We start from the raw sequence: 25,977 nt of genomic DNA, 5'->3' as shown, positions 1-25,977 counted from the left end.
TGTTACGAGTGAGGGATCTGGGGTCCAGGGTAATCCTCATTGCGCCACTTTGGCCGAGGGCGAATTGGTTCCCGTTGTTGAGGCTGATGGCGGACGGGAGGATGTGGCCTCTGCCCCTTTGTCCGTCTCCCCTGGAGTTTCCCTGCCTCCCATTGGGGTCATTGAGGAGGTTGCACTTGACGGCCTGGAAGTTGAACGACGGGGATTGACTGGTCTGGGGGTACCTGTGGCTTTGAGTTCTACCTTACTGGCTTCAAGGAGACATTCCACTTTGCTTTCTTATGGTCGACAGTGGAAGGTGTTTTCGTCTTGATGCTTAAGTCGGGAGTTGGATCCTACCTGCGCTTCTATCTTTGAGGTGATGCAGTTCTTGCAGGACGGTGCTCATTTAGGGTTGTCAGTGGCTTCTCTTCGGGTACAGTGGGCGGCTATTCAGGCTTTCAGAGGACCATGGCGTAATCTTCAGGATGAAGGGCGCTTGATGCCTAGATTTTTTCAAGGGCTTATTAATTTATTTCCTCGCCCGGTACGTTCTTTTCCTTCATGGGATCTGTCCTTGGTTTTGGATGTGTTGACAGAGGCCCCTTTTGAACCATTGGGGGACTGTGATTTGCGCCATCTATCTTTGAAGACGTTCTTTTTGGTAGCCATTTCTTCGGCTCGTCGGTTGGGGGAATTGGGGGCATTGGCCTGTTCCTTTCCTTTTTGTAAGATTTTTCACGATAGGGTGGTTCTGGTTCCGGTGCCTTCCTTTATTCCAAAAGTCAATTCTTCGTTCCATTCCCGGCAGGAGGTCATCCTTCCTTCATTTTGTCCGAATCCCTCCTCAAGGGAGGAGGTCCGTTTGCATTCATTGGATGTACGCAGGGTTTTGTTAGAGTATCTGCGGGTGGTGGCTCCTTTTCGTAAGGGGGATTCACTGTTTGTTAATTTTGGTCCGGCTCGCAAGGGTGAAAAACCTTCCACGGCTTCCTTGAGTCGGTGGGTAAGATCTTTAATTCTATTGGCCTATTCCTTGAAAGAGGTGGTTCCTCCTCAAGGGATTCAGGGGAGATCTACCAGAGGCATGGCGGCTACGGTGGCGGAGCTTCAGGGGACGTCTGTGGTGGAAATTTGCAGGGCCGCCACTTGGGCTTCTCCTTCGACGTTTGTGCGTCATTACAGGCTGTCGGACTTGGGTAGTTTGGAGTCGGTGTTAGGTCACCGGGTCTTATCCTCTATGAGGTAATTTTTGGGATGATCTTGGTGCAGGATGTTAAATAAAGGTCTTGCAACTCGAGGTCCGTCTCCTGTGTGTTTTCTTGCTATGTCTCATTGGTTAAAAGGAAGGCGAGGGAGGGACGGGAGGTAATGCTTCCATTTTCTTACGATAATGGCATTACTCCTAGTCCTACTCCCTCGCCTTCCTTTTCCGTTCCCTCCCACCCTCCCGGTACGGACTGTCCGAGTTGCAGCTTGGGCTTGGTTTTTGTACAGGAGGGGATAAGGGTGGGGGGGGTTTTGAAAGGGGAAGGGAGGGTCTAGGGGGGAGGCGGGAGGCCTCATTGGTTAAAAGGAAGGCGAGGGAGTAGGACTAGGAGTAATGCCATTATCGTAAGAAAATGGAAGCAATAGCAATTGTCATAATTACCCTCCTCAGGTTGAGTCAGCATACAGGATCAGTCTTCGTCTTCAGGACATCAGTTAGATCGCCGTCAATCTATTTCGTCTAAGGGACAGGGGACACTTCCTTCATAAGGAGGAAAGTGTAATGGGGCTGTCTTATGTATGAGGATGGTTCTAAGTCTCAAAACAGAGTGACAGAGTTTCTGGATGCAATCGATATCATTCCCTACCTAATTCTCTTGAGTCTTCTGTGTCATGAGTTTTTATCCATTTTTCACAATACATTCCCCCAAAATTCTATTGGATAGTCGCTACACCCCACTATCTTCAACCTATCAAATTATACATTAAGTAATGGACTTTTCACCCCACGATAATTTTTAACACTTTGATTGGTCTTCATAATTGACGTCTTCGTAGGTGGCACATCCAGGGTTACTTCATTTTCTGGCACGTTCTTCGGGTCAAAAGTTCCCTTTTCCATGGTCGAATGTCCTTGGATGTTTCAACTAATGTTACAAAAAACGTATAAAACTAATACTAAACAACTAGCATGCGAGTGAGAAAGTTCCTCACTTGCAACATACAACAAAGAATTGAACACATGCTGGGTCATGGCCTTTTGCGAATCAGCACACTGGAGAAACAGAAAAAATATGCTTTAATCTGCTAGTTGCACAGCTAAGTTTTCAACTCACGCTAATTTAAGACTTATGGATTCTAATAATGCAATCTTCGTAAATGTTAACATATTCAATTAACCATAATACAAGCAATTATTTCTTATAGTCGACATTAGTATATGTGTATGATAATAACTTCACACTTAAAATTATGTTTTTTTAAAAAATACATTCAGACGAATAATATTTCATGATTATTGTTGCGACAATTGTTAAGTATAAGCATTTCACATCTAATGTATATAATATTTAACTACGCTCTCTCACTACCACAAAACTGAGTTTTAAGAACTGTATCGACTACAGCAGTATCGTAAACGTAATTATCTGTAGGGAAGTACGGATTTACTATGATTGCTTTCACTGTAGATAGATAGATAGATATTCAAGTTACCTTGATGATAAGTCTATTCTTACCTATGTATACTTACCTTCACACACAATGATGTGGTAGTCGATATTATGGAGCCAATATTTTGCCAGGACATTTTTTCACTTGACATTGTGAATACAATTCAACTGAGGGGGTTCATAAAGACATATTACTATTCTCACGTCTGTGGAGTATAAACCATCATTTCATTTGAATTCTGTTTAAGAGGATTGCCACTTACAAAATTTACACACAATTACAACATATAAACAAAGGCTTTTAAGCTTTTAAGTGGTATGAATCTTACTATATATATATATATATAATCTATATTCAAACAATTTATTTGGTAATGACAGACAAATTACAAAGTATAATTCCATAAATCTGCTAATATAAACAGTTGTGACAACAAAATACCTCGTTTTTGACAGAAGTTAGGTTTGTATGTTGCCGAAGGTTTTAGGTTTGCATATACTATTAATGTGGTAGCAAAAAAGAGTCACAGTTTGAACAACACCTATTCGCACTAAATTATTTTTGAATCGGCAGATGTAGGAATAGGTTGGTTCAGAAAATAAGGAACTGGGGTGGGTTTCAATCCGACCTACCTCCTGAATATTAATGAGGTAGGTTGCAAATGGTCAGCAAGCCACCAAGTCTGTTATTGCTTTTTAGTAAACAAAATATTTTTTTAATGCAGCTTATTTTCCTTAAAGAAAACATGGCTGTGTTTAAAACGAAAATGTACTTCTTTCCATTTGTTTGAGAGTTGGCAGTGGTCCTTGGCCCTATCCACTCCCCAGCAAACATGTTTTCAACCTTTGAAAATGGGAAAGGATCCCTTCCTTCGAAAAGGGGAAAGGATCCCACGGGGATCCCTTCACTTTTTCAAACAAGGTACCACCTCCTTTCAGTTGTGAGAAACGTCTTAATGTTTTGTGACTGTAATTCAGTCACAAACATTGATACACAGCATACTGATTTGGTATGTAGAAGGAACATCTACAATATGCCCTTTCCAAATGTCAAATCATTATCAATTCCTAAACACATTTAGTTGTTCTGAAACACTTTTCCAAATCACTAAATGTGTTTTGTACATAGGAAAACGATTTTAGCATTTGTAAACCTTCTGATGTACGAATTCAGAGAGTTTCTGAATGCTAAAATACTTTGTATATGAGACCCTAAGGGCCAGTCGTACAAAAGCTTTGTATCTGGTTTGCATTATTGTTTTTTAACACAGACCCAACATAAAATCCTTTTTGGTATTTACAACGCTAAGCAAATGGCTATTTGAGTTGCATTGTAAAAAGAAAAGTAACAGAAAGCACTGCACTGCACTGCTTTGTCTTTGTGTCAGTTAGGCCTTCCATCGGTATTTCCGTGCATCCACCCATGGATTTTGAAACAAACCTATATCTACAAAGACTTCTAGATGTTGATTTGCTCTAAAATCCTGGCCTCACTGAGGCAGCGTAACATGGAGAAATTTATTTATTTGTCCTTGTTATTTCCTCTTTGCATGTGTGCTGCATTTTACAGCACACATACAAAGAAGGCTCCAATTCTCCCCAAAGTGGCACGCCAGCTTCTGCTTCTTCCAGGGCATGCCTCAATCGCAGGAGTTTTTTAAAGACTGGTCCTGACCAAGAGGAAAAGCAGTTATCAACAAAATCCTGTTATTGGTAAGTGCTGTCTCTGGGCTGCTGAAGTCCAGAGGAAGTACAAAATATTAGTTTGAAGGGGCCCTGGACAACCAAAAGTTCAACTTTACTTAATACGTCTTCAGTCAGAATGGAGGGTTTCCATCTAACCTTCTCTCGAAGACAGAGGAGAGTAGGTTTCATCTTCTAACTGGCAAATGCTTGAATCCTTGCCAACTTCCTGTGCTTTCTATGTCCCTTCCACCAAAACACAGGGATGGGAAAGAGAGGCTCAAGTATACTCAGTGTAAACAGAAACTTGTTTCACCAGCAGCCAAAATATAGTCTCCAGGCCTCAAAACAACTCTGGAGTTTCAGAGCAGAAAACCTAGACAAAGGGTACACAGGTTGTTACATTCACAGGAAGATGAAAACAATCTGCAGTGAAATTACCATTTTCCTGTGGGTCCACAGAATGTCTTCAATGGACACCATTGACCCTATACTGTGTTTCCTGTCACCACACAGACCAATCATACATGCAACTAAGTTGTCTACATAGAACAAACAATGGGGAGAAGAGAGTAAAAACCTAAATTATTGGAACTAACTACAATTTACTGATGCAGGAAAGGTCCTCATGCCACAAGAGACATAAGTAAAATAGACTGGGCTCTTGCAACTATAACCAGCTGTTAACAATGATCAGTTTTCCCTTAGCCTGGGTTTAGAGGGTCAGAGGTAGAAGAAACCTTAGTTGACAGATGGAAACTGTAGATTCTTAGTCAGTGGTTGTTAGAATTGGGGTCTCTAGTTGGCAGTAGTTTGAACCCTGTCCAAGTTGGGACTCTCACTCTACTCAGGGTAAAGGGAGCCACACAGCTAAGTTAACCCCTGCTCGCCCCCTTGGTACCTTGGCATGAGCTGTGAGGCTTATCTCAGAAGCAATGTGTAAAGTATTTGCACACACACACAGTAACACAGTGAAAACAATACAAAAGGACTCCACACCAGTTTAGAAGAATAGCTAATATTTATCTGAATAAAACAAGACCAAAACAATTAAAATCCAACATACACAAGTAAAGATACCACTCTTTAAAGGTTTCAATGAGTCTTAATCCATAGGATTCAACGTTGTATCTTTTTAGCAAAACTTACCTCGGATGCGTCAAAAACAGATGATGCGGGCTGCAGGAGAGGTGAGACGCTGAAAAGCGAAGGAATGCATTGGTTTCTTACTGCGCAGGGGAGGTGACACATTGATTCTTTCCTCACCAGAGAGGCAATTTGTCAGTTCCTTACTGTCAGGAGAGGTGATGCTTTGATTCTTTCCACACAGGAAAAGTGATGAGTTCATTTCCGGACACGCAGCCTAGGCTCCTTACTGGGGTGCAGGCCAATGAGAAATTTACACCTAGAGGACTATGCGTGGAAAATCCAGATGTGCTGTGTTGATTGAGCCACAGGGAAACATGCTGCATGAGACAGGCACTGCATCGATTCTCCAGCCGCGGGACAGGCGCTGCATCAATTATTCTGCTGCGGCACGTAGGTGCATTGATTTTCTCCTTCAGGTCTCCAGCTTACACTTCTAGGGGCCCGGGACTGGAGTCGGCATCTTTTAGCAAGTCAGGACTCTCAGCAGAAGAGCCCAGTTACTGGCAGGTGTAATCTTTGATGTCCCTGAGACTTCTTAATGGAAGGCAAGCTTGGTTCAAGCCCTTGGAGAACCTTGGAAAGCAGGATGTAGAAAGTAAAGTCCAGTCCTTTCACTCCCAGGACAAAAGCAGCAAGCAGCAGGTCAGCACAACAAAGCAACAGGCAGAGGAGCAGTCCCTCCTATAGCATCCAGCTCTTCTTCCTGGCAGTATGTCCTCAGTCCAGAAGTGTTCTAACTTTGTTGGGTCAGAGGTCCAGTACTTACACCCATTTGTGCCTTTGAAGTAAACAAACTTCAAAGAAAAGTCTCTATAGTGCTAGAGACCCTGCCTTTCCTGCCTGGGCCCCAGACACACTCCAGGGTGTTAGAGACTGCTTTGTGTAAGGACAGACACAGCCCTATTCAGGGACAAGTGTCAGCTCCTCCCAGCACTCTAGCTCAGGGAGACCTATCAGGACGTGCAGGGCACACCTCACCTCCCTTTGTGTGACTGTCTAGAGGAGTGAATTCACAAACAGCTTAACTGTCATCCTGACCAAGGCATGTTTTCCACAGACAGGCGATGACACAGAATGGTTAAGCAAGAAAATGCCCTCTTTCTAATAGTGCTATTTTCACGCTTACAATTTAAAAACCAACTTAACTAAAATATGTATTTTTAAATTGTGAATTCAGAAACCTAAAATGCCATATCTCTATTGGCTCCCAATGCAAAATTACACTTAAAAGATATTTCAAGGCAACCCCAATGTTACCCTGTTGGAGAGATAGGTCTTGCAATAGCAAAAACATTTTTTGGGGAGTATTTCACTATCAGGACAAGTAAAACACACGAGTACATGTCCTACCTTTTAAATGCACTGCACCCTGCCCATGGGGCTGCCTTGGGCTTAATTTAGAGGTAAATTATTTGTAGTAAAAGGAAAGGTTTGGGCCTGGCAATGGAGTGCTTTTGCCAGGTCAAAATGGCGGTTAAAAACTGCACACACAGGCAGTGCAATGGCAGGCCTGAGACACGTTTGCACGGCTATTTATGTGGGTGGCACAATCAGTACTACAGGCCCACTAGCAGCATCTGATTCGATTTACAGGCCCTGGGCATTCCTGGTGCACTATACTAGGGGCTTACTGGTAAATAAAATACACTAATCAGTGTGGCCCTCTGGAGGGTGGACAAAGCCACTCTACGGCGGACCGCTCCCCAGAGGAAGCTATTAAATATCAAGTCTATGTCTTAGAAGTAGGTGTGGGGCATCCACACTGGCAGTGTTCCATAGAAATACAGTAGGCGGGGGAAGGCAAGTATCTTTAGTAATGCCACCTTTTCTGCCAGCGCTAAGGAAAGTGTCCCCAATAACTCAGTACTAGCGTTTAAGGCTCCAATCGCTGTACCCATATTCCCCTCCAAGAGGTCCTCTGAATGGTGATAGATGTGGACCCCCAAGTAAGGTAAGCAACGAGGCTCCCAGTGTAATGGGCCTACCCCCTCTGGAGGTAGCTCGGTGGGCCGCATAGTGAATACACAGGATTTATTACAATTAACTCAGAGGCCAGAGAGACTGCCATACAGTCCAGTAGGTCCTGGGTCCTTCGCTTCCTTCAGATCTGGTCCAGTCCCACATAAGAACAGGTCATTCGCATACAGTGCTTCATGATGCCTCGATAAACTTCATAACCTTCGCCAGTTCTGGCAGTGCATGCTAGGGGTTCCATTGCCAACGCAAACAGCAATGGTGAAAGGGGACAACTCTGGCGGGTGGCCCTTTCGATTCCATAGCTGTCCGAGATCGGAGGCCTCACTGTGACATGGGCTGAAGGATCCGTATACAGCAACGTCGTCCAAGCGATGAATCCCCTGCCCAAACCAAAGCGCTCCGTTACCCTATAAACAAAAGGCCATTCCAGGGTGGTCTGTCAATGACCTTCTCAGTATCAATGGCGAATATCACAGTGCTAATTTCTTTGTAGAAAGTAGCCTCTAAGAACTTTAGGAGCCTACGTATATTGTGAGATGTGTTGTAACCAGGGATAAAACCTGCCTCATCGCAATGGATGAGGGTGGCCATATTAGGAAGCAAGCGGTAGGATAAGATTTTACTAAAAATGTTGTAGTCAGTATTCCTTACTGGCAATGGGCGAAAGGCTCGTTTGTCTTCAAGATGGGCCCCATAAGGGCTTCATGGGTAGACTGCGGGAGTAGTCCAGTAAACAGAGCCACCTTGTACAGCTCAGATAGTTTGGGGGCCAAGCTCTCTCCATAGATGGAGTAAAATTAGACCAGCCTTTATCTCAGTGGGAGTTGCCCCTCTAGTGCTGCTATACAAACCAGCATAGTAGTCCCTGAAATCCCAGTTGATGTCCCCCTGTCGGGACACTACATCTCCTGCAGCAGTTTTTGAGAGTTCAGTAGCACTTTCACTATCACTACTCGAGAGTTCCAAGGCTCAGAGCTCTTCCTCTCAACTTGGTGATGGCGATTCGGGTCCCCTGCCACTCAACATCGCTACCTCCTCAATTGCGTGTTGTTGGTCTCGCTGGGCTTCTGTTCGGTTGGGGTCCCCACTAGTACTTGTCTCCTGTGCCACGCTCTTCCTCTAGGCCTCTGCACTTTCTACAATGAGTCCCGGCTGGATCCTTCTTGCAGATTCGCCTCAATCCAGTCCCACACCTCCTGTGGAGTTTGGAAGAAAAGGGCCTCTTCTGGAGCAATTAGCCATAGATGGGCAAGGAACAGCATGGAATACTGCACTCCCATCAGGCGCAGCTGGTGCTTAGCGACAACGAAGGAGGCCCATTACTTTTGGATTCCCTTCATAAAGTTTGGAAAGATTATGATTTTATGGATGTCTATCCGAAGGTCATTTTTCCTCCTGGCCTGGGCAAGGGTGAAGTCCCGGTCTCTATAAAGAAGAAAATGTGCCACTATAGGATATGGCCATGCTCCTGGTGGAGGTGGACGGATCTGTGCACAAGTCTAGGGTGTAGAAGAGAGAGAGGCCTTCCTGGGCTACCTCACGCAGCCAACTCTCCAGGAATGTCAGGAAATCCTGACCTTCAGTGCGTTTGGGTAGGCCAATAGCCTGAAAATTGTTCCTCCTGGATCTGCTCTTGCTGTCCTAGACCCAATTTCTAGCGTCCGGACTTTGGCTTCTACGAGGGTGAGTCTTTCCCGCAGGCTGATAAAATCTGGATGGATGTCCGTTAAGGAGCATTCCTTCGACGTAACCATTTCTGCCAAACGTCTGTGGTCGTCCTTTTGGATACTATCCTCAGCTCCCAACGTGTCCATCTTAGTCTTGAGGGCCTCCCAGAGGCTGTGGTAGCCTATAGTATGTCCTGAATGGTAGGGCCATTGTGAGATTCAACATTCGGCATTGGGGTCAACTCAGTTCGGGTTTCCTGACGACTCAATTTAGGCACTCCTAGATCAGACTGTCTCAGAGGTGCCAGTTAGGATGGTCATAGGAGCCCCAACCACCCACTCCAGAGAATCCCCTGGGAGGGGCTGGGGGCTAGGTGCAGTCAAGGATGTCAATGACCTTCTAAGTGGTGAGCCAGCAACAATACAAGCAGAAGGGGGGCCACAGGAGCCCACTTGACCGCCGGAGTTGTGGGCCTCTTCTTACTGCCTTCCCCCAGGCATGGTCAGCGAATCAGCCAGGAGAGGCTGGAGCAGTGGCATGTCCTGGGAGGCCCAATCTCCTCACAATAGTGTCCAGTGAAACTGCCAGCTAGAGGCCCCCACCATGAAGGTCGGTTCCAGTTGCGTGCCAATTCCAGGGGAAATGCCCAGGTCCACGATGGTCAGCCGCAGGTCCACACCAGGTGCCCTCATCACAAAATTCCGGGGGGCCTGCCATGCCACTATGGGGGTGCAGTGAGGCCCAAAGGAGTCCACAGGTCCCAGGAGGGTGGTGGGGGCCCTCAGTGCAGCAGGGCAGGCCCCACAATCAGGCTGTTCTCTTGAGGCCACCACTGCGGGGTTTCTGGGGCCCAATCAGGTGAGCAATACAGGGGATTAGGTAGCCAGATAGTCCAGGATAGCTTTTCTCCTGTTGCCAGCTCCCATTGATTCACCATCAGTCCACCACGACCTCTGATCATGCCCAGGGTACCCACAAAGACCCTTGTTTTGCCCCACCTTAGGAATTCAGGGGGGGACCCCCAGAAAGCACAGTTCTCTAGGGCCCTGCAGTGGCGCCCACCAAACCAGTAAACAGCAACTCATGATGGGCCTCTCTATGTGACTACAGGTTGCACTAACAGTGTCAGTTTCTCGCCAGTGGGCGGGGGCATCCTATCACCCTGAGCCACACCGAGGGTGGTGTACTGTGAGTGCCCTACCTGCGTAAAGTCCTAGCACTCAGCAGTCGAAGGGTTAGTCACTTACCTATGTTGTATGCCCAATGAGGCCTGTGGTGCTGGCCATGCTCAGCTCTCCTTACTGTCCACATGTCGTGGGGGGCTTGCTGGCCAGGCAGGGCTCCCCTTCAGACGGTTGTTCGTCCAGTTGGGTGGAGCCTACCCCTGCAATTCTCTTCTGCACTGGCGCCTGGGATGGGCAGGTGTCAGGGCAGCGTAGACGTCACACCACCATTTTAACCCAGATGCTCCAGCCAGAATGCTCACCTGGTAAGGGCTTCACACTGCAACTCCTGCTGCTGTTTTCAAGGCCCTCTGCACAGTTCCACCTTTGCCAAGGTCCTGCGGGAGCAGAGATGAGGCTGGGGGCTACTCCGGGGGGGGGGGACATTTCGGATGGGGCTACCAGGCAGGAGTACCGGAGCTCATGTCTTACTGCATCGGAGTCAAGCGATGCCCCCCATACTCTGTATGCCACTGTCACCCATTATGAAGGTTGAAAAGTCATAGTTGGACGTCATTGAACTAATTTGAACTATGAGTAATTTCTCTGCACGTATTCCATAACATAATTTGTAGCCCTTACAGAAGGGTACTCTTTTGAAATCAACCTTGGTCATGCTCCAAAAGGAGCAGTCCATCCCACAGTGCTAGGTCACATTCCTTCTGAACTTGAACACAATTAACCCTATACCCTATGGGAATGAGGTGTCCTTGTTACGGCAGTCTCATATTACTTAGGACAATTTAGGATTACTCACTTAGACAACAAAAAGGTGATGGTTGTAAATGCCTCAATCTTACCCACTTTTCCCTCACTCTGTCCCATCTGACCCAAGCGGTCATTTGCTCTGGCACTTTTCTCCTGCCCCACATTGCACCTTTACCCAGTGGAAGGACACTGATTCAATCTATGCTATCTTAACCCATGCTCACCTGGTAAGAGCTTCACACTGCAACTTCGGCCATCTAGCTCTTTAACTGCCTGTACTCTCTATTGTTCGCCCCCTCACTAGCAATATTACACTTTTAAAGCCATGTGCTGTTCCAGTAATTTGTTGAAAGTTAAGTACACCTTTTTTGTGCCTTAAAGTATTGCTCCTTTTTGTAACATTCTACCTTCCTTTAAAAAATAAATATTACTACTGCCATATTTACAGCATATACTTGTAATATTTCAAATACTGTGTTTTATCTCCTCTGTATGGACTCTTCTTTGCGATCTACAAGTTTGAACCTTCCATATGCTTTATAGTGCAGCTTCTGGTTTAATATGCATGCCCTCCTATAGATTATTTCTGCCATCTCTTAAAATGTGTTTTCTAGAACTTAGGCCCATATTTATACTTTTGTAGTGCTGCATTTGCGTCATTTTTTGACACAAAAGCGGCGCAAAATACAAAATATCATCATAATTTGTAAGCTTGCGCCGTCTTTGCATCAAAAAATGATGCAAATATGGCACTAAAAAAGTATAAATATGGGCCTTAATGTCTTACCCTAAACCTGGTGTCTCCAAAAGGTCATGCAACATCACCACACCTAGCTGATTTATGGCCTGATGTAGACTGTGGCAGATCGGATTCCCCATCACAAATGTGATGGCTATCCTGTCTGCCATTTTACAAGTACATTTATACTATTGCACCTGTATGGTGGTATGGTGGACAGGATATCTGTCATGTTTGTCACAAGTACCCCATTCTGCCAAACTCTAAATAAGGCCCTAAACCTCTTTTTCTGGACTCTAACCACTCACTGACATGCTTTAACTCTGACTAATGTGAAGGCTATCATGTTATAGATTTAAACCCATAATAACTGATAAAACTCCACTGAAATGAAAACAGCCCTCATCCATGTTAACATATATACACTGATAAACAACTCCACAACTTCAAACTAAAATGCCATTCAAAGAAAGCAAATAGAAAAAGAATTAGTCATTTTTATTTCTTCCTGAAGAGGCCAACATAATGTCATTTGTTTATAAAAAGGTAGCAGCAAGGAAGATTGATCTAAGATTATTTTGTTTGAGTTTTATTTTTTAAAGATGTCACTAAAATATTGTTTCTTCTTCCTTTTGTTTCTTGCAGCTTTGTGTGATTGGATTAAAGATGCAAGGTCTAGAATGATGTTTTGGTCTGATCTAATTAGTGTGTACACTGTAGAGAATCTGAAAATATTAGAATCAAAATACATTTTTGGCAGTGTTTAATTCTTTCACTAATTGGTGAAATGGTTGACTCTTACTTATAATTGTTTGTCCAAAATGTACTAGTTCATTTACTCACAGACACTGAATGGTTAAAACACTTTGATACATCAACCCCTTTCTAATCAGTCAGTATTGACAGTAAAATAACTACTGCTACACACACAAGGCATTAAATATTCAATGCGAGATGTATTGATAGGTATCCATGAAGAGTGCTGTCACCGTGCATATGAGATGGTGGAAACATGACATGAGCCTGTAAACAGGCCAACAAAATTAATAGCTGCAAGGTGGCTCATTCTTATGTGTAATACTTTCAGCTAATGCAGGCTTTTGACCCAAATGTGCTTTACTGCTGAGGCTTTTAAGGCCATTGGTACAATGGTAACAGCAACCTTTTGAGCCCCAAAGTACAATGTGATGTTTGTTAAAAGGGGACTCTTGCTAGGTATGAATGTCTACACAAGGCAGCACCACCTTAATGTAGTCAGGCAAATAGTGCAGAAACGTAGTTGCAAGCATTCTTTAAGCAACCAGTTTCAGGCGCCCTAGAGTTCAATGCTACAAATTAAACTGGTGTAATTCAAAATGTTAGGGGTTTCACAAAAAACTATGCTGTTGGCAGGGCTGACCCCCCACCCCAAAAATGTAATAATATTTAGAAAAGCGTAGGTGAACGACCCTCATTGCTTATTAAAATATTTAAATATAGGCCTCTTTCTTTCTTAATAATCCTTTGAACCGGACAAAGTCCTGACAGAGTATGAGAGGTAAAAGGGCATGCGAGCGATGGTAAAAATGTGAGTGAAAGGGCAATACACAGACTTTCAGTGTTTAAGATAGTCTAAAATAAGTCCACAGACATACTGCCAATGGGGAGAACCTGTATATCCCATATTACTTCTCTTGAAAATTAAATATGTGGTTTAACACAACATGTATTGTAAGCACTGAAAGAATACTATTTAACTGGTTAAGTAGTTGAATAAACACGTATATGCACTTATTTCAAAACAGTTAAGGGCCCTAAGAACTTCATTAAAAAAATAATTATAATAGTCAGCACAGGGGCCCAAAGTGTTTCTTAGGAGCCAGTCCGAACTCTGCCAAACAGCATGGTTGGCAAATACCAACAATGACTAGTTTTGATTCTACTTTATACATATGTATTCCACCTCTGTACACTTCCAATATCCACATTTCACTCTTGCAGCGTCTTTTTCACCCTTACTGTCTCCAATTGTTATTGTTTTTCTACCTTGTTGCTCCCTTCTCTGCCTTACTTTTGCTTTTTCTGCATCACATTATGATGATGAAAAATAAATCCTGATCCCCAAAACTGAGTGCCTGCGTCCACCACCTGAAACCTCACAAGCACAACCTAAACACTGCTAATCCTCTTGGATAACCTTCTAACTCCTAAATATCAAATTGGATTCAGTTCATTTTCTAACAACAATTGTGTTTTTCTCTCCCTTCTATTCTGGTCCTAGCAAGCTTCGGCACCAGGCACAAAGTGAGAAGTTTGGCTACAAAGAGGTAATTTATTTTAATAAAATTACTTTTTTAACGTGGGACATAAATGAGGAGATATTACAGTATTTGCTAGTTGATTTGCTCTGAAAAAACCTGGAGAGTATCTACTCTTCATTTACATTGTTTCTGCTATTGACTGAGCTGTAGATCCTATTGATACCTGTATTAAACAGTCTTGTCCCTTTAACTTTATAAATATAAGTTGAACTGATAAAACCATACTTTAATTGTCTGGTATTTTCCCAAATTATTCTTAGGTAGAAAACATGTTTGTCAAATTACATTGTTCTCTGTTCAGTCACATAATAATAGTTCATGTCATGTTAAAACACATCAATGCGCTTATTAATAGAGGATAGGGTTCGTTCAAGGGACATAAACTCTGTGTATGCCAGGGCCATCCTTTGGACATCAGCTGCATTTTTGCCTTGTTATGCTTCTTCTGGGCACATTTTTGTGAGGTTAAGCAAGCATTTTGCCTCCCCCCAAAATTTTCTCCCAAAAATTTTCAAGGTGTGCTATATGGCTGAAAAATACCAGTATATGTGTTACACTAATAACTGCCCTCTGGCATTACCTTTGCCTATATGTGACTTTGCTGAAATAAATAATCCACGATGATTGCAGATTAGAATAATGCTAATTGTATCAAATATTAGAAGAACATTTGTCCCTTCTAAGATTCATCTGTACTGTACACACATCAAATCCCTGCGGGCGGGGGGCGGGTTCATAAATAATTTGGTCATTGGGCTTTTATTTTTGTCTTGTGTGGAGGAGCAAGCAATGGGTTTACAGGGGTCTGTTTTCGGCAACAAGGATGGTATAACATTTAAGGTATCACCTGTAGATAGCTGTAGCTGTCTGTCGGAAAACTCATGTGAGCAATCCACTACTCCATAGAACAAAGACATATAGCTTAGAGAAAGTGGGCATCCATTTACCCTCCTTCAGCCATTGGCTGTTACTATCAGTTGGATGGACTGCATCTAATCCAATCTCATTTAATGAGAGGTTGCAGTGCTTTGCCCAGGACTTTATGCAGTCCACTATGGTAACCTCCCCCCATTTCCCCTTGATCCGCTTGCTGTCACTATCATCCACCTATTATGTGTGTGGCCTGCGTTGTCTGCTGCCCCCAGCTGCCATCCACCTCTGCTTCTGGGTTTGGCTTTACCACTGCTTAGTAAATTAAGTGACAAACACTGGAAAAGCATCACCCGGCCATCTACATATGAAACAAATTATTCAAAGATGGCTGCCAAGTGTAAATATGCATGCATCACAGTATTTTACCCACACACAGTTACTTGGTGACCATCTTATAATACTTTTTCATGAAGCATAAGAAAGACCATTACAAGAGGGCAGCTGTGCATGGTCTTGCACATGTGTGGCATGCATTTGAGGGTAAAACTATATTTGCGTAGCCATTGGGTCAGTGCATACTATCATAACTAAGGCATGCTGGCTTTGCCAATTCTTGTTAAATGGTGTTTTACTGTTGCACCCATTGCATGCAGTTCCAGGATCAATAGGAGTTGACACCTATAGGATTTTATAAAGTGTGTGTTTTGGCAGCGTACTTGTCTTGCAGAGATTACATTTGGGGTTATTTACGATTTTTATTAAATGGTATTTCTATGTTCAAACTTGACAGCAGAGGAGTTTCTTTGATTTTGCTTCCCCACTTTCTGTATAATATACTTGAAGCATAATTCTCTGTTTGAGGTCCAGAACTGAATTTAATTATACAATGTTAGAAATGGGGTCTTTGGTTGGCAGTCAGGTTACCTCCTGTCCATGCAAGGACCCTCACTCTAGTCAGGGAAAGTCACACACAATCCAAATTATCCTGTGCCCACCCTCTGGTAGCTTGGCACTGAGCAGTCAGGCTTAACTTAGAAGGCAATATGTAAAGTTTTTGTGCACTAAATCATGCAATACCACAGTAGAACACCACAAAAATACACCACACAGTGTTTAGAAAAATATATAATATTTATCTTGATAAATGCAGGTCAAAACGATTAAGATGCAATAAGTATATGTTGAAGACATCACTGTAGAAATTATATAAAGTGTCTTAAGTCTCTTAAAAGAAACAAATGTCTATTGCAAGCACAAAGTACCTGGTTTGCGTTCAAAATCTCCACAAGGAACCGCAGAGGAGGAGATGCGTGGAAAACAGGAAGGTGTGCGTTGATTTCTTGGGGCGCACACAGCAATGCATCTTTTATTTTTCACCCAGGGAAGGCTTTGTGTCAATTTCCAGCGCTCGGTCTTGGATCCTCTTCAGGTTGCGGGGTTTTCGGAACGGTTTTCGGAATGGACGATGCATTGAAATCTGGTGCTCACAGGACGAAGTCACAGGGGCTGCGTTGAACCGGTGGGCGTTGCGTGGAAATTTCTACCGCACCGCAGGTCGATTCCTCACAGGAAGACAGGCTGCTTCATTCTGGCTCAGCTTGGTGTTGATCCAGTGGGCCGTGCGTCAAATTTCCAGTCACTACGCTGGCGCTGCGTCGATTTTCTCCTTGCGAAGTAGGGCTGCGTCGTTCCGGTTCGGCATGCAGTGAATTTTTCACTGCAATGCAGGCTGTGCATCGTTTTCTACCGGCTGTGTGTCAATTTCCACTGCACAGGGAGTTCTTCTTGCAGAAATGAAGTCTTTTTGGTCCTGAGACTTCAGGGAGCAGGAGGCAAGCTCTATCCAAGCCCTTGGAGAGCACTTCTCAGCACAGCCAGAGAGCAGCAAGGCAGCAGCGCAACAGCAAGGCAGCAGTTCTTCTCAGAAAGCAGTCAGGTGAGTCCATTGCGCAGCCAGGCAGTTCTTCTTGGCAGGTTGCAGGTTCTAGTTCAGGTTCTCTCCTCCAGGAAGTTTCTGAGTTGGTAGAGGCAGAGGCCCTGTTTAAATACCCAAATGGGCCTTTGAAGTGGGGGAGACTTCAAAGAGTGCCTTAGAAGTGCACAAGGTCTCCTTTCAGTTCAATCATGTCTGCCAGGGTCCCAGTGGGGGGTGTGGCAGTCCTTTGTGTGAGGGCAGGCTACTGTCCTTTGACATGTAAGTGTCAGGCCCTCCACCATCCCAGCCCAGGAAGACCCATTCAATAAGTAGATGTATGCAAGTGAGACTGAGCATCCTGTGTTTGGGGTTTGTCTGAGTGCATTCACAAGGGAGCTGTCAACTGAACCTAGCCAGATGTGGATTGTAAGGCACAGAAGGATTTAAGTGCAGAGAAATGCTCACTTTCTAAAAGTGGCATTTCTAAAAAAAGTAATATTAAATCCAACTTCACCAGTCAGCAGAATCTTGTGTTACCATTCTGGCCATACTAAATATGACCTTCCTACTCCTTTTAGATCAGCAGCTACCACTCAAACAGTATATGAGGGCAGCCCTAATGTTAGCCTATGAAAGGAGCAGGCCTCACAGCAGTGTAAAACGAATTTAGGAGTTTTACACTACCAGGATATGTAAACTACACAGGTACATGTCGTGCCTTTTGTCTACACAGTCCCTGCCCTGGGGGTGACCTAGGGCCTACCTTAGGGGTGACTTATATGAAGATAAAGGGGAGTTATAGGCTTGGCAAGTACCTTTAAGTGCATTTAATCTACAGGCCCTGAGCACATATAGTGCTCTTTACTAGAGACTTACAAGTAGATTAAATAATCCAATAGGGTATGATCCAATGTGATCATGTTTAAAGGGAGTGAGCATATACACTTTAGCACTAGTTAACAGTGGAGTGGTGAAGTGTGCAGAGTCCTAAAACCAACAAAAACAGTGTCCAAAAAGTGGAGGGAGGGAGGCAAAAAGTTAGGGGTGACCACCCTAAGGCTGTCAGGTCTAGCATACAAGTTCAAAGATACTCGTTTATTCACTTTAGGAGGGGGAATAACCACGTTGCCATGCAAGGATTATACTGTAAACCTTCAAGTTTCACACTGCAATAAGTACTCAACCTAAAGAGCTGTATTAGCTTTTATCTCTGTTCAGGATGTCCACCTTTGAATGTACAGTTTCCAAAGTTCCCTTTCAGTATGTTTCTTCTGTAAGAAGAGCCATTGATGCCAGAGCCATGGAAAGGAGATACCAGCATATCAAAAAATACTGGTATCAGCTGAAATCCAAATCTCTGCAGAGGATATGCATTAAGAACGCTCCTATAAGGATCATCTAACCATTCTGACAAAAAGAATCAGTAAGCACAATTAGGCTAATGACTATCTAGGAAGCAATGGTCCTAGTTAGGATGAAAGACACGCCAAAAGTGGCAAGAAGATGTGGGCGTCTGCTCGCCTGTTTCCAGGAGGCATTGACAAGTAACAAATCAGGATTGTAATGCTATGCAGCTGGCCACTGAGCATGCCCTTACTCTGTTTATGCCTCAGGATCTGAAAATCCTTGCCATTATTCTGGGAGCACCTGCAGAGAGAGCAGAGCCGGAGTTAGGATGTTCCACAAACTATGCACTGAAGTCAGGAATACCTGCCCTTCTAGATACTGGGGTAATATCTGGATGAGCTTGACTGCTAGTCTGCGGATATCAAATGTGACATCTATGTTCAATGACTCAGTGAGGAAAAATAATTGTAGAGTAGTAGTAGTAGTAATTTATTGTACAGATAATAAAATCCAATACAAATGAACAAGGAAAAAGAGAGAGAAAAAAAAAACCAATCAATGACAATCAAAATAAATACCCTCAAGTACTGAATTCAAACTAAAAGCACATCATAAGTTGTGCATGTGACATGTTAAAAACGTTTCTCCCAATAATAAATAAAATGCAAATCACCCAACCCAAAACCCCACATAAAACACAAGCCAATATACATAGGCACAGCCTTAAGGTGCATGGTGCATGAATTAGTAATTGCGCTAAGCATCAGCTTATACCATTAGAGCTCCTCATCCTAGCCAATAGTGAGCAAAATGACAAGAGCGTGGAAAGATTCCAACTAGCTGTGTTCGTTGCTCGCAGTGCCATTAAATTTAGATTGTGCAATTTTAATAAATTTGGTCAGTAACACATTTAGCATTGGATTGCCAGGGTCCAGAGACTGAATAATAGCTTGTCAACAGGAGCGGACTCCCAATTTGATCCATTTGCTCCGGAGCAAGAGTCTACGCTCCTTTAGTAGAGCTGGGCACAGACAAACCACATGGTCAATGGTTTCATCCGCATTACTACAGCCTCCACATGTCACGCTGTCCCCGGGGGGTAGCTGCCATTTGGGCAGCTGTTTTAAAAAACCCCAATCACCCATCCTTAGGGCAAGAAAGGCCTTTTCCAACCAAAACCTGTATGTACAAGAGAAAAAACTGGAGGGCATACCTGCCTTAAAGGAACCAATTACTGCCCAGCAATGCTTTTGATGGACAAGAAAAGAGCAATCTGAATGATAAGAATACAGTTGGATAAGCATTTCAATCTCTGATTTAGACAAGGAATAGGGGGGATTATTTTCCCAAAGATCGCCAGCAAACAATCGCCGTTTGCATTCAACCAAAAATTGGGAATAGGTGCACTTCGATTTTGGCTTGCTAATTACTTGCCACAGGACTGCCTCTAAGTGGCCGTCCAAGGCCTGACGCATTTTATAACACAACTTCAAAAAAGCACCAGCGTCAACTGCCACCGAATCCGGAAGCCCAAATTCCAGCCGTACCTGCGCGGGTGAGGCCAGGTGTGGAACATGAAAGACTCTCTTGTCGATTTTATTAACCAACCTATTTAATATGCAAGAGCCTTTGCCCAACAGAATTTCTTGACCATAGGCCAACGAGGGAGTGATTTTTGCTCTCATAACATCCATTAAAGGAAGAAGGGTCGGCCCCTTTAAAACCTTAGGTAATAAGAGTAGTTGTCCTGAGGCCCTACCCAGCCGAACTAATTGATGCAGATTTTATGTAGAATGTTCACTTCCTTCACTTCAGGTTATGCTCCTCACTGACTGCACAGCAATCAAAATACACCTCTAATCCTCATGTGCAGCATATGCACATACTCATAGAATCTCCTCGGAAATATGGCATGTATGCAAAACCAGCATCCAAACGTTCTGAAGCTCTAACTAGCCATCACTGTGCTTAGCTAAGGCATATTGCTTTCCACTCCACAATCCGAGCACACCTCCAGTCCTCACATACATTACCTGCTCATAAATTTAACCCAGCTGTATATTCCTGCACTGTCACGGCACCAACCTCCACAACTCATTGCTAATCAGACCTCTCTAGTGCCATCTCTACAATAGTTCCTTCACTAGCATCTCCATGCTATGCTGCTAGATTCTCTGAGGAAGGGCTGGGCCACCACTCTAGTCGTAAGCCACACAGAACCCTTTACACATATGCTTCAGCAACCAGCATCCTTCTCATCCATAGATGTAGCACATGCATAGCCCCCCTTTCTGTATTATAGTCCTAAATAAATGACAGTGACAATATGGCATTCAGATGTGGCATGCAGCCGGGTTTATATGTATTCCCACAAGATGGTAGACCTAAGGCACACAGGTTGGCAGGGTCCATCTCTGATCCCTGCCTTTTCCAGTTAAATGTATTGTTGACTGAAAAAGTTCCTGACCAATCTAGATCTTACCAGATGCATTTATCTGTGAAGAATCTGTGTTTAAACTGCTTTGTTTTGAAGAGCAAATTATCCTAGAAATTGTTAGTAGCTACATAGATATATAACACTGCAAAATGCTGGTCAGGAAACCAAGCATGTTTTCTAGGCATATGTTCGCAGTCTTTGAATTTGGTTCTTTAAATCCTGCATTGCTGCCCTGTTCGCTTCATTAAATCTATTGAGCAGAGGAGCATTTACATTCCATTGTTATCTGGCCAGGTGGCACGCCTTTGTACCACAATGGGCTGCAAGGGAACACAAAGGCAGTCTTGGCATCCTGGTGCTAATATAACTGGCAGGTGCTTGTGTCAAGGAAGTCCTTTTTATAGACTGAACGAAACATATGGCAGGAAAGGGAAATAGGGGTTCTTTCGTGGAAGAGCTCCACATGCTCTACAGATGTATTTTGTCTCACAAGTAATGAGTGGAAAATTTCGTGTGAATGAAGTAGAAAGTTTACACCCTCTGGCCAAGATGAGACAGATGAGGGGAAAAAAGGACAACTGGACTGCTCTCTTTGTGCCGCCCGATGATTGATTGTCCAGGAGAGGACTATTCAGATACTTACCAAATGCCCCTTCTGTGGTTGCCTCCTCGCCTGGTATCAGACTAGATTTTGCTTGCAGACACTTTGATGTAGAGTTCTCCATGCTCTAAAGGGTTTTCCCAGCTTATTGAAGCTGAGAGGCTGCTGCAGCTCTTGCAAAGTCCTCTGTATGACCCCCTCACAACAGTAGCGATCACCTCTCCTGACTTTACATCTTTACCCAACAACCTTCCATTCTGTAATCATTCCTCTCTGAAGGAGAGTTAGCAGCTGGGTACTTGTGAGTAAGAATACCCTTCAGTCTGACCTGGTGTATAAACTAGTGCACTCCAACCTAAGCCACCTTTGGAAATACACCACACCATGCGATCACGCTAATGCTGTATGCCGCTGCGAGGAATTATGGGCCAGATGTACAAAAAAATCGGAGTTTGTGACTGCAATAATGCGTTTTTGAATGTACTAATCCCATTTTAGGACTACTGAATATCTTTTATATAATTGTTGTAGTAATGAGTCTCTCAATATCATTTATAAGAACTGTTTTCATCACTGATTTCTGATTTACTTTACTCTGTCTTGATTTTTACTCTTTTGTATTAATAAGAGGTTGGATGAATTTTTTTGGATAAAGAAATCCATGATCATTACAAAATATTGGTTTTAGGACCTGCAGGCAGAAAGTGATATTGTTAGAAAAATGACTAGAATAAGGCTGCTAGACAGACAGACGTCTAGAACAAATGGCAAGAAAGAGGAACGGGTAGTGCAATGGTGAATATGGATTTTCATCTACAACGTAGGCATTTGGGGCCAGAAGTGGAAACATTCTTTTAATTTTCACATAATCTCGATTGGCAAAGTGTGTGATAGCTTTTGTTAATGCTGTTTACACATAGTAAATCTGGACGTGCTGTGGCAAGTGCACCTTTTCAAGCTGGGTCCCTACTTTTCAAGCTAGGCCGAAGTTGGGAGGGGGTGCATATCTGATCCAGAGGTGCATTCTGACTTGACTTGGTGCAAACTGCAAGAAGGAACATTCTTGCTGAAGCAGCCACGCATAACATATTTCTTGGTTGCCACAGTGTTGCAACGTACATTGAAGACCACAACCAACAAGGACAGATCAGTTCTCATCTTGATACCTGTCAGAGGCACCTTACAGAAGGATTTGTCCTTAGATTTCTTGTAAACTTACTGCTAGTCAGTTTGAGACAGAATATTTAGCCTTTGCCAACATTCAAAGGTTAGAATGTGAGCTGCACTACTCATACTCCTTACAGAGCTCTCTAGTCAAAACTTCTTCTTTGCAACTTTTCTCACAATTTTTCCTGTCAGCCACTTATCTTCAACAGTTCCTTTATACAGCTCCTCCTAATAGCAGTCTACCTTAAACTGTTATCTTGTACCGCTAAACTTGCCAGCAGTTTACCTTGAACAGTTGCGTCATACAACCCTTTCTGTCACCAATTTACATTTCAGAGTTCTGTGATACAGTTCTTATTGTCAGCAGCCTGCTGCTGTCAGTTTCAGTCTAGTTCGAATTGCATTCATCCCAGTCTAAATGAAACATGATATGGGTGCCAGTTGCACAAAAGTCTGCTGCCACCCTAATTTAAATCGCACATCACAGCGTGTCATTCATGTTCATTGTCGTAGTTGCTAGGTAAAGTTTAATTCGCTGACCATAAATACAGGGACGGCCCCATGGCAATGGCAAAGGAGCATCGCCCCAATTGCTGAGCCAGCAGATGGAAAATAAAACAATATTTTACTATTGTTTTATTTTTCAGCTGCTGGCTCAGTCAGCATATGCAGGGAGGGGCGGGGCTGGGAGTGGGGGGAGGAGTGCACTAAATTTGTGCAACAGTTTGGCTGGCCGTTATAGGCTGGCCAAACTGACATGCCCACTTAGGTTTTTCCAAACCCGCTGTGTTGTACAGCCAGGTTGGAGAATCTGCACAGACCCCAGTGCACTATCTGAGCAGCAGTCCAAGATGCTCAGACCAATCCCAACGCTGCTCTCATGCTAGGCATTGCATGAGAGCAGCACCAGGTTTGCATGGGGAGCCAGTGCTGGTGTTCCAGGTACTCCTGGGACACCAGGAGAGCTGAGAAGTGAGTCGGCGGCATCAGAATGGAATTTGTTTTCTTTTTTTACTATTATTTTATTTCCCCCATTCTCCCTTCCCCCCTGCTCGCCCCCCGTTGAAATTTGCGGCAGCCGCCGCTGCATAAATAATCATTACCATAATTTACCCAAAACTAAACTTTTAATGGGAAGTTTAGAGATTTTCTAAATTCAGTCATCTATATCATATTCTGTTTGATGCACTTGCTCTGCTCCCACTAATCAATCTGAGGATATTAACTTAATTTTTAATTAAATTTAAAATTCTTTCACATTTACAGAACGTTTTACAATTTTCAGTTTTGCTTCTTTATTTATATGTACCTTATTAACCAGTTAATATTATTTCATTTTCTAAGCAGTCACTGAACCCCTGAATAAGCTTTGTGGACCCCCAGGGGCCCCTGAACCACAGATGAAGAGCCACTGCTCTAGAACACAAGTGCTCTTAGCTTTGTTTTGCAAAATGGTGGTTGCCTAGCAGAAGGGAGATCCTAGATTAGACCCTTTTTAAGAACCAATCTGAATTTTCTAAAGGGAGATGTCTGTCAGAGATGAGCTGGAAAGCTAGTTGAAGACTTCCCACCTGTAATACAGCGGTGCTGCTCTTATGGAGGACACATTGAACTTGTCTTGGTGGAGGAAATTAAGATTATAAGAGCAAAGTTTTCTAAATGTTAAGTAGCAGGAGATCTTTTCACACAGCTCAATGTGAAAACCATATTTACTTTAAAGAAGGATGCTCAAACATTTAAACAGGATTCCATCACTAACTGGCAGCCAGTATAGTACCTTCATGATTGCTGTGACTTCATTATGCTTTTGTAAGTCTATCAAAGCATTTGGAGCCTTCTCTAATGGGCTACTTTTGCTGGCCTTATGTGTTCATTGCATTGCAGTAGTCAAGCATGGTGTTAACTATGGGCCCAACAAGAATAGCCCCTGTTTGGTTAGAATAAACCCAATAATTCAATTGAGACTGGAAAGGTAAAAACATCACACTTTAGGTCACAGTATTGACTTGGTCTTCCATAGATATTTTATTGTCCAGTATAATTACCACATGTTTACCCTGGACCATAATAAGAGTATCTAGTTGAAGAGAGCCAAGAGCTGAAACATGTTGGTCTGTTTAATTTTTTATTTTATTTTGCTTTCTGCTGCTATTTGTAAACCAATCCTCAAGTTTGCTTGTTTTTCTCCTCTCTTAGGTGGTGTTAAAAGGCGATCCCAGAAAGTTGAATTTACATGGAGTAAGTACGCCTTAAACATTCTGTTTCTCAATGTCTCTATTTGGGGTCATGTGCTACATTGAAAGGGGTGGCAATGACAATGGCAGTGGGATTAAAAGGCAGAGACTGTTCACAAGTTAATTTCTCCATTGCTTTAGCAAGGACCGTTACCAGAATCATGGATGCAGCTATACAAATGCACCATCTCGACTGGCTAAACACCCTTTTTAGGTGGAGCACAGCAGCGCACAAGCACTGCTCTTCTGACGTGTTGGTATCTATGTGGGCTTTTAACCACGCCCACGGCACACCCATCACTATCACTCGTTCATGGGCTTGCCTTTCAAAAATCCTTTATTATCATTGGTAAATGCTTTCCGTATGGCCTTCCTTGGGGCAGTTTTGTTACTGCCTTGGACATTGAGGCTGTTACATGGATAATTGCATGATTGCCGATAGGTTTGACTGCGAGCAAACTTTTTTTTCCTTTTGTGTCTCTCCTTTGCGCTTACACCCATGGCAGCCCTGGCGCTTTTAATCAGCTTGCTTATGTCAACTGTTTTACCTTTAATTTTCAATTTATATGGCAAGAAAAGTCAATTTAGGAATTTACAATGCTAATAGCTCTAACTCGAGCAAACGTGAGACCCATTGCATTGCAAATGCTTGTTTGTGTTAGTGTTTTCAAGTAAAACTACAGAATGATAGCATATTAACAATGCAATGTTACTCTGAATATGATTTTGTCGCTATCTGAAAAATGCTTTCTGCGATCCGCAGTAAATTTCACACTCAGCATCTCATTTTTTGTGGTGGACATGCTCATTAAGACTCCAACATCATGGCTACCCTGTGCATTCAAAACGAGGTCTTCTCTCTGATTGGACACATTCTTTATTCCTCTCTCTTTACTCTTTTGCACCACAAAGATATCCACACAAAAAACCCTGACACTTCATAGCTCAGATCACTTTTGGGGGTAGAGTCCTGGACCCAAAGCACATCTCCATTTCGTAGTGACAGGATTTAATTTTCTCTCACTCCATCGTTTACTTTATGAAGAAGTAAACGGCCTGCACGGCACCTGGTGAGTCTATTGTCTGAAACTCACAACTCAGTTAAGTGTTATAGGACGCATTCCTTTACATTTTACAGAGGTGAGAAGGCTCAGAGTGCAATCTTTTTTAACTTAACTAGTCAATAAAAATATGCAATATTCCGTCATATTTCACAGTCTTGTACCATGGACATAAATCTCCGGCTGTTGTTGGAGAGAAAATAATCTCAATTTAGGGTTCCACAATCTGCGTTTTTACTTGTAACAGAAACACCAG

At 43.3% G+C, this 25,977-nt stretch overlaps 1 protein-coding gene across 1 annotated transcript in view; it reads left to right on the top strand.

Annotated features, from left to right (window-relative positions):
• Nucleotides 1-25,977, top strand: part of RNF122 (ring finger protein 122) — a 189,616-nt gene that overhangs the window by 131,855 nt on the left and 31,784 nt on the right. The window contains exons 3-4 of the mRNA XM_069213816.1: nt 14,047-14,092; nt 24,623-24,664. Coding sequence (XP_069069917.1) covers nt 14,047-14,092; nt 24,623-24,664 — 88 coding nt within the window. The remainder of the gene's footprint in view (nt 1-14,046; nt 14,093-24,622; nt 24,665-25,977) is intronic.

The sequence above is a fragment of the Pleurodeles waltl genome, chromosome 11, assembly GCF_031143425.1.
Source record: "Pleurodeles waltl isolate 20211129_DDA chromosome 11, aPleWal1.hap1.20221129, whole genome shotgun sequence".
Classification (NCBI taxonomy): Eukaryota; Metazoa; Chordata; class Amphibia; order Caudata; family Salamandridae; genus Pleurodeles; species Pleurodeles waltl.
This window is presented reverse-complemented; position numbering and strand designations above follow the sequence as displayed.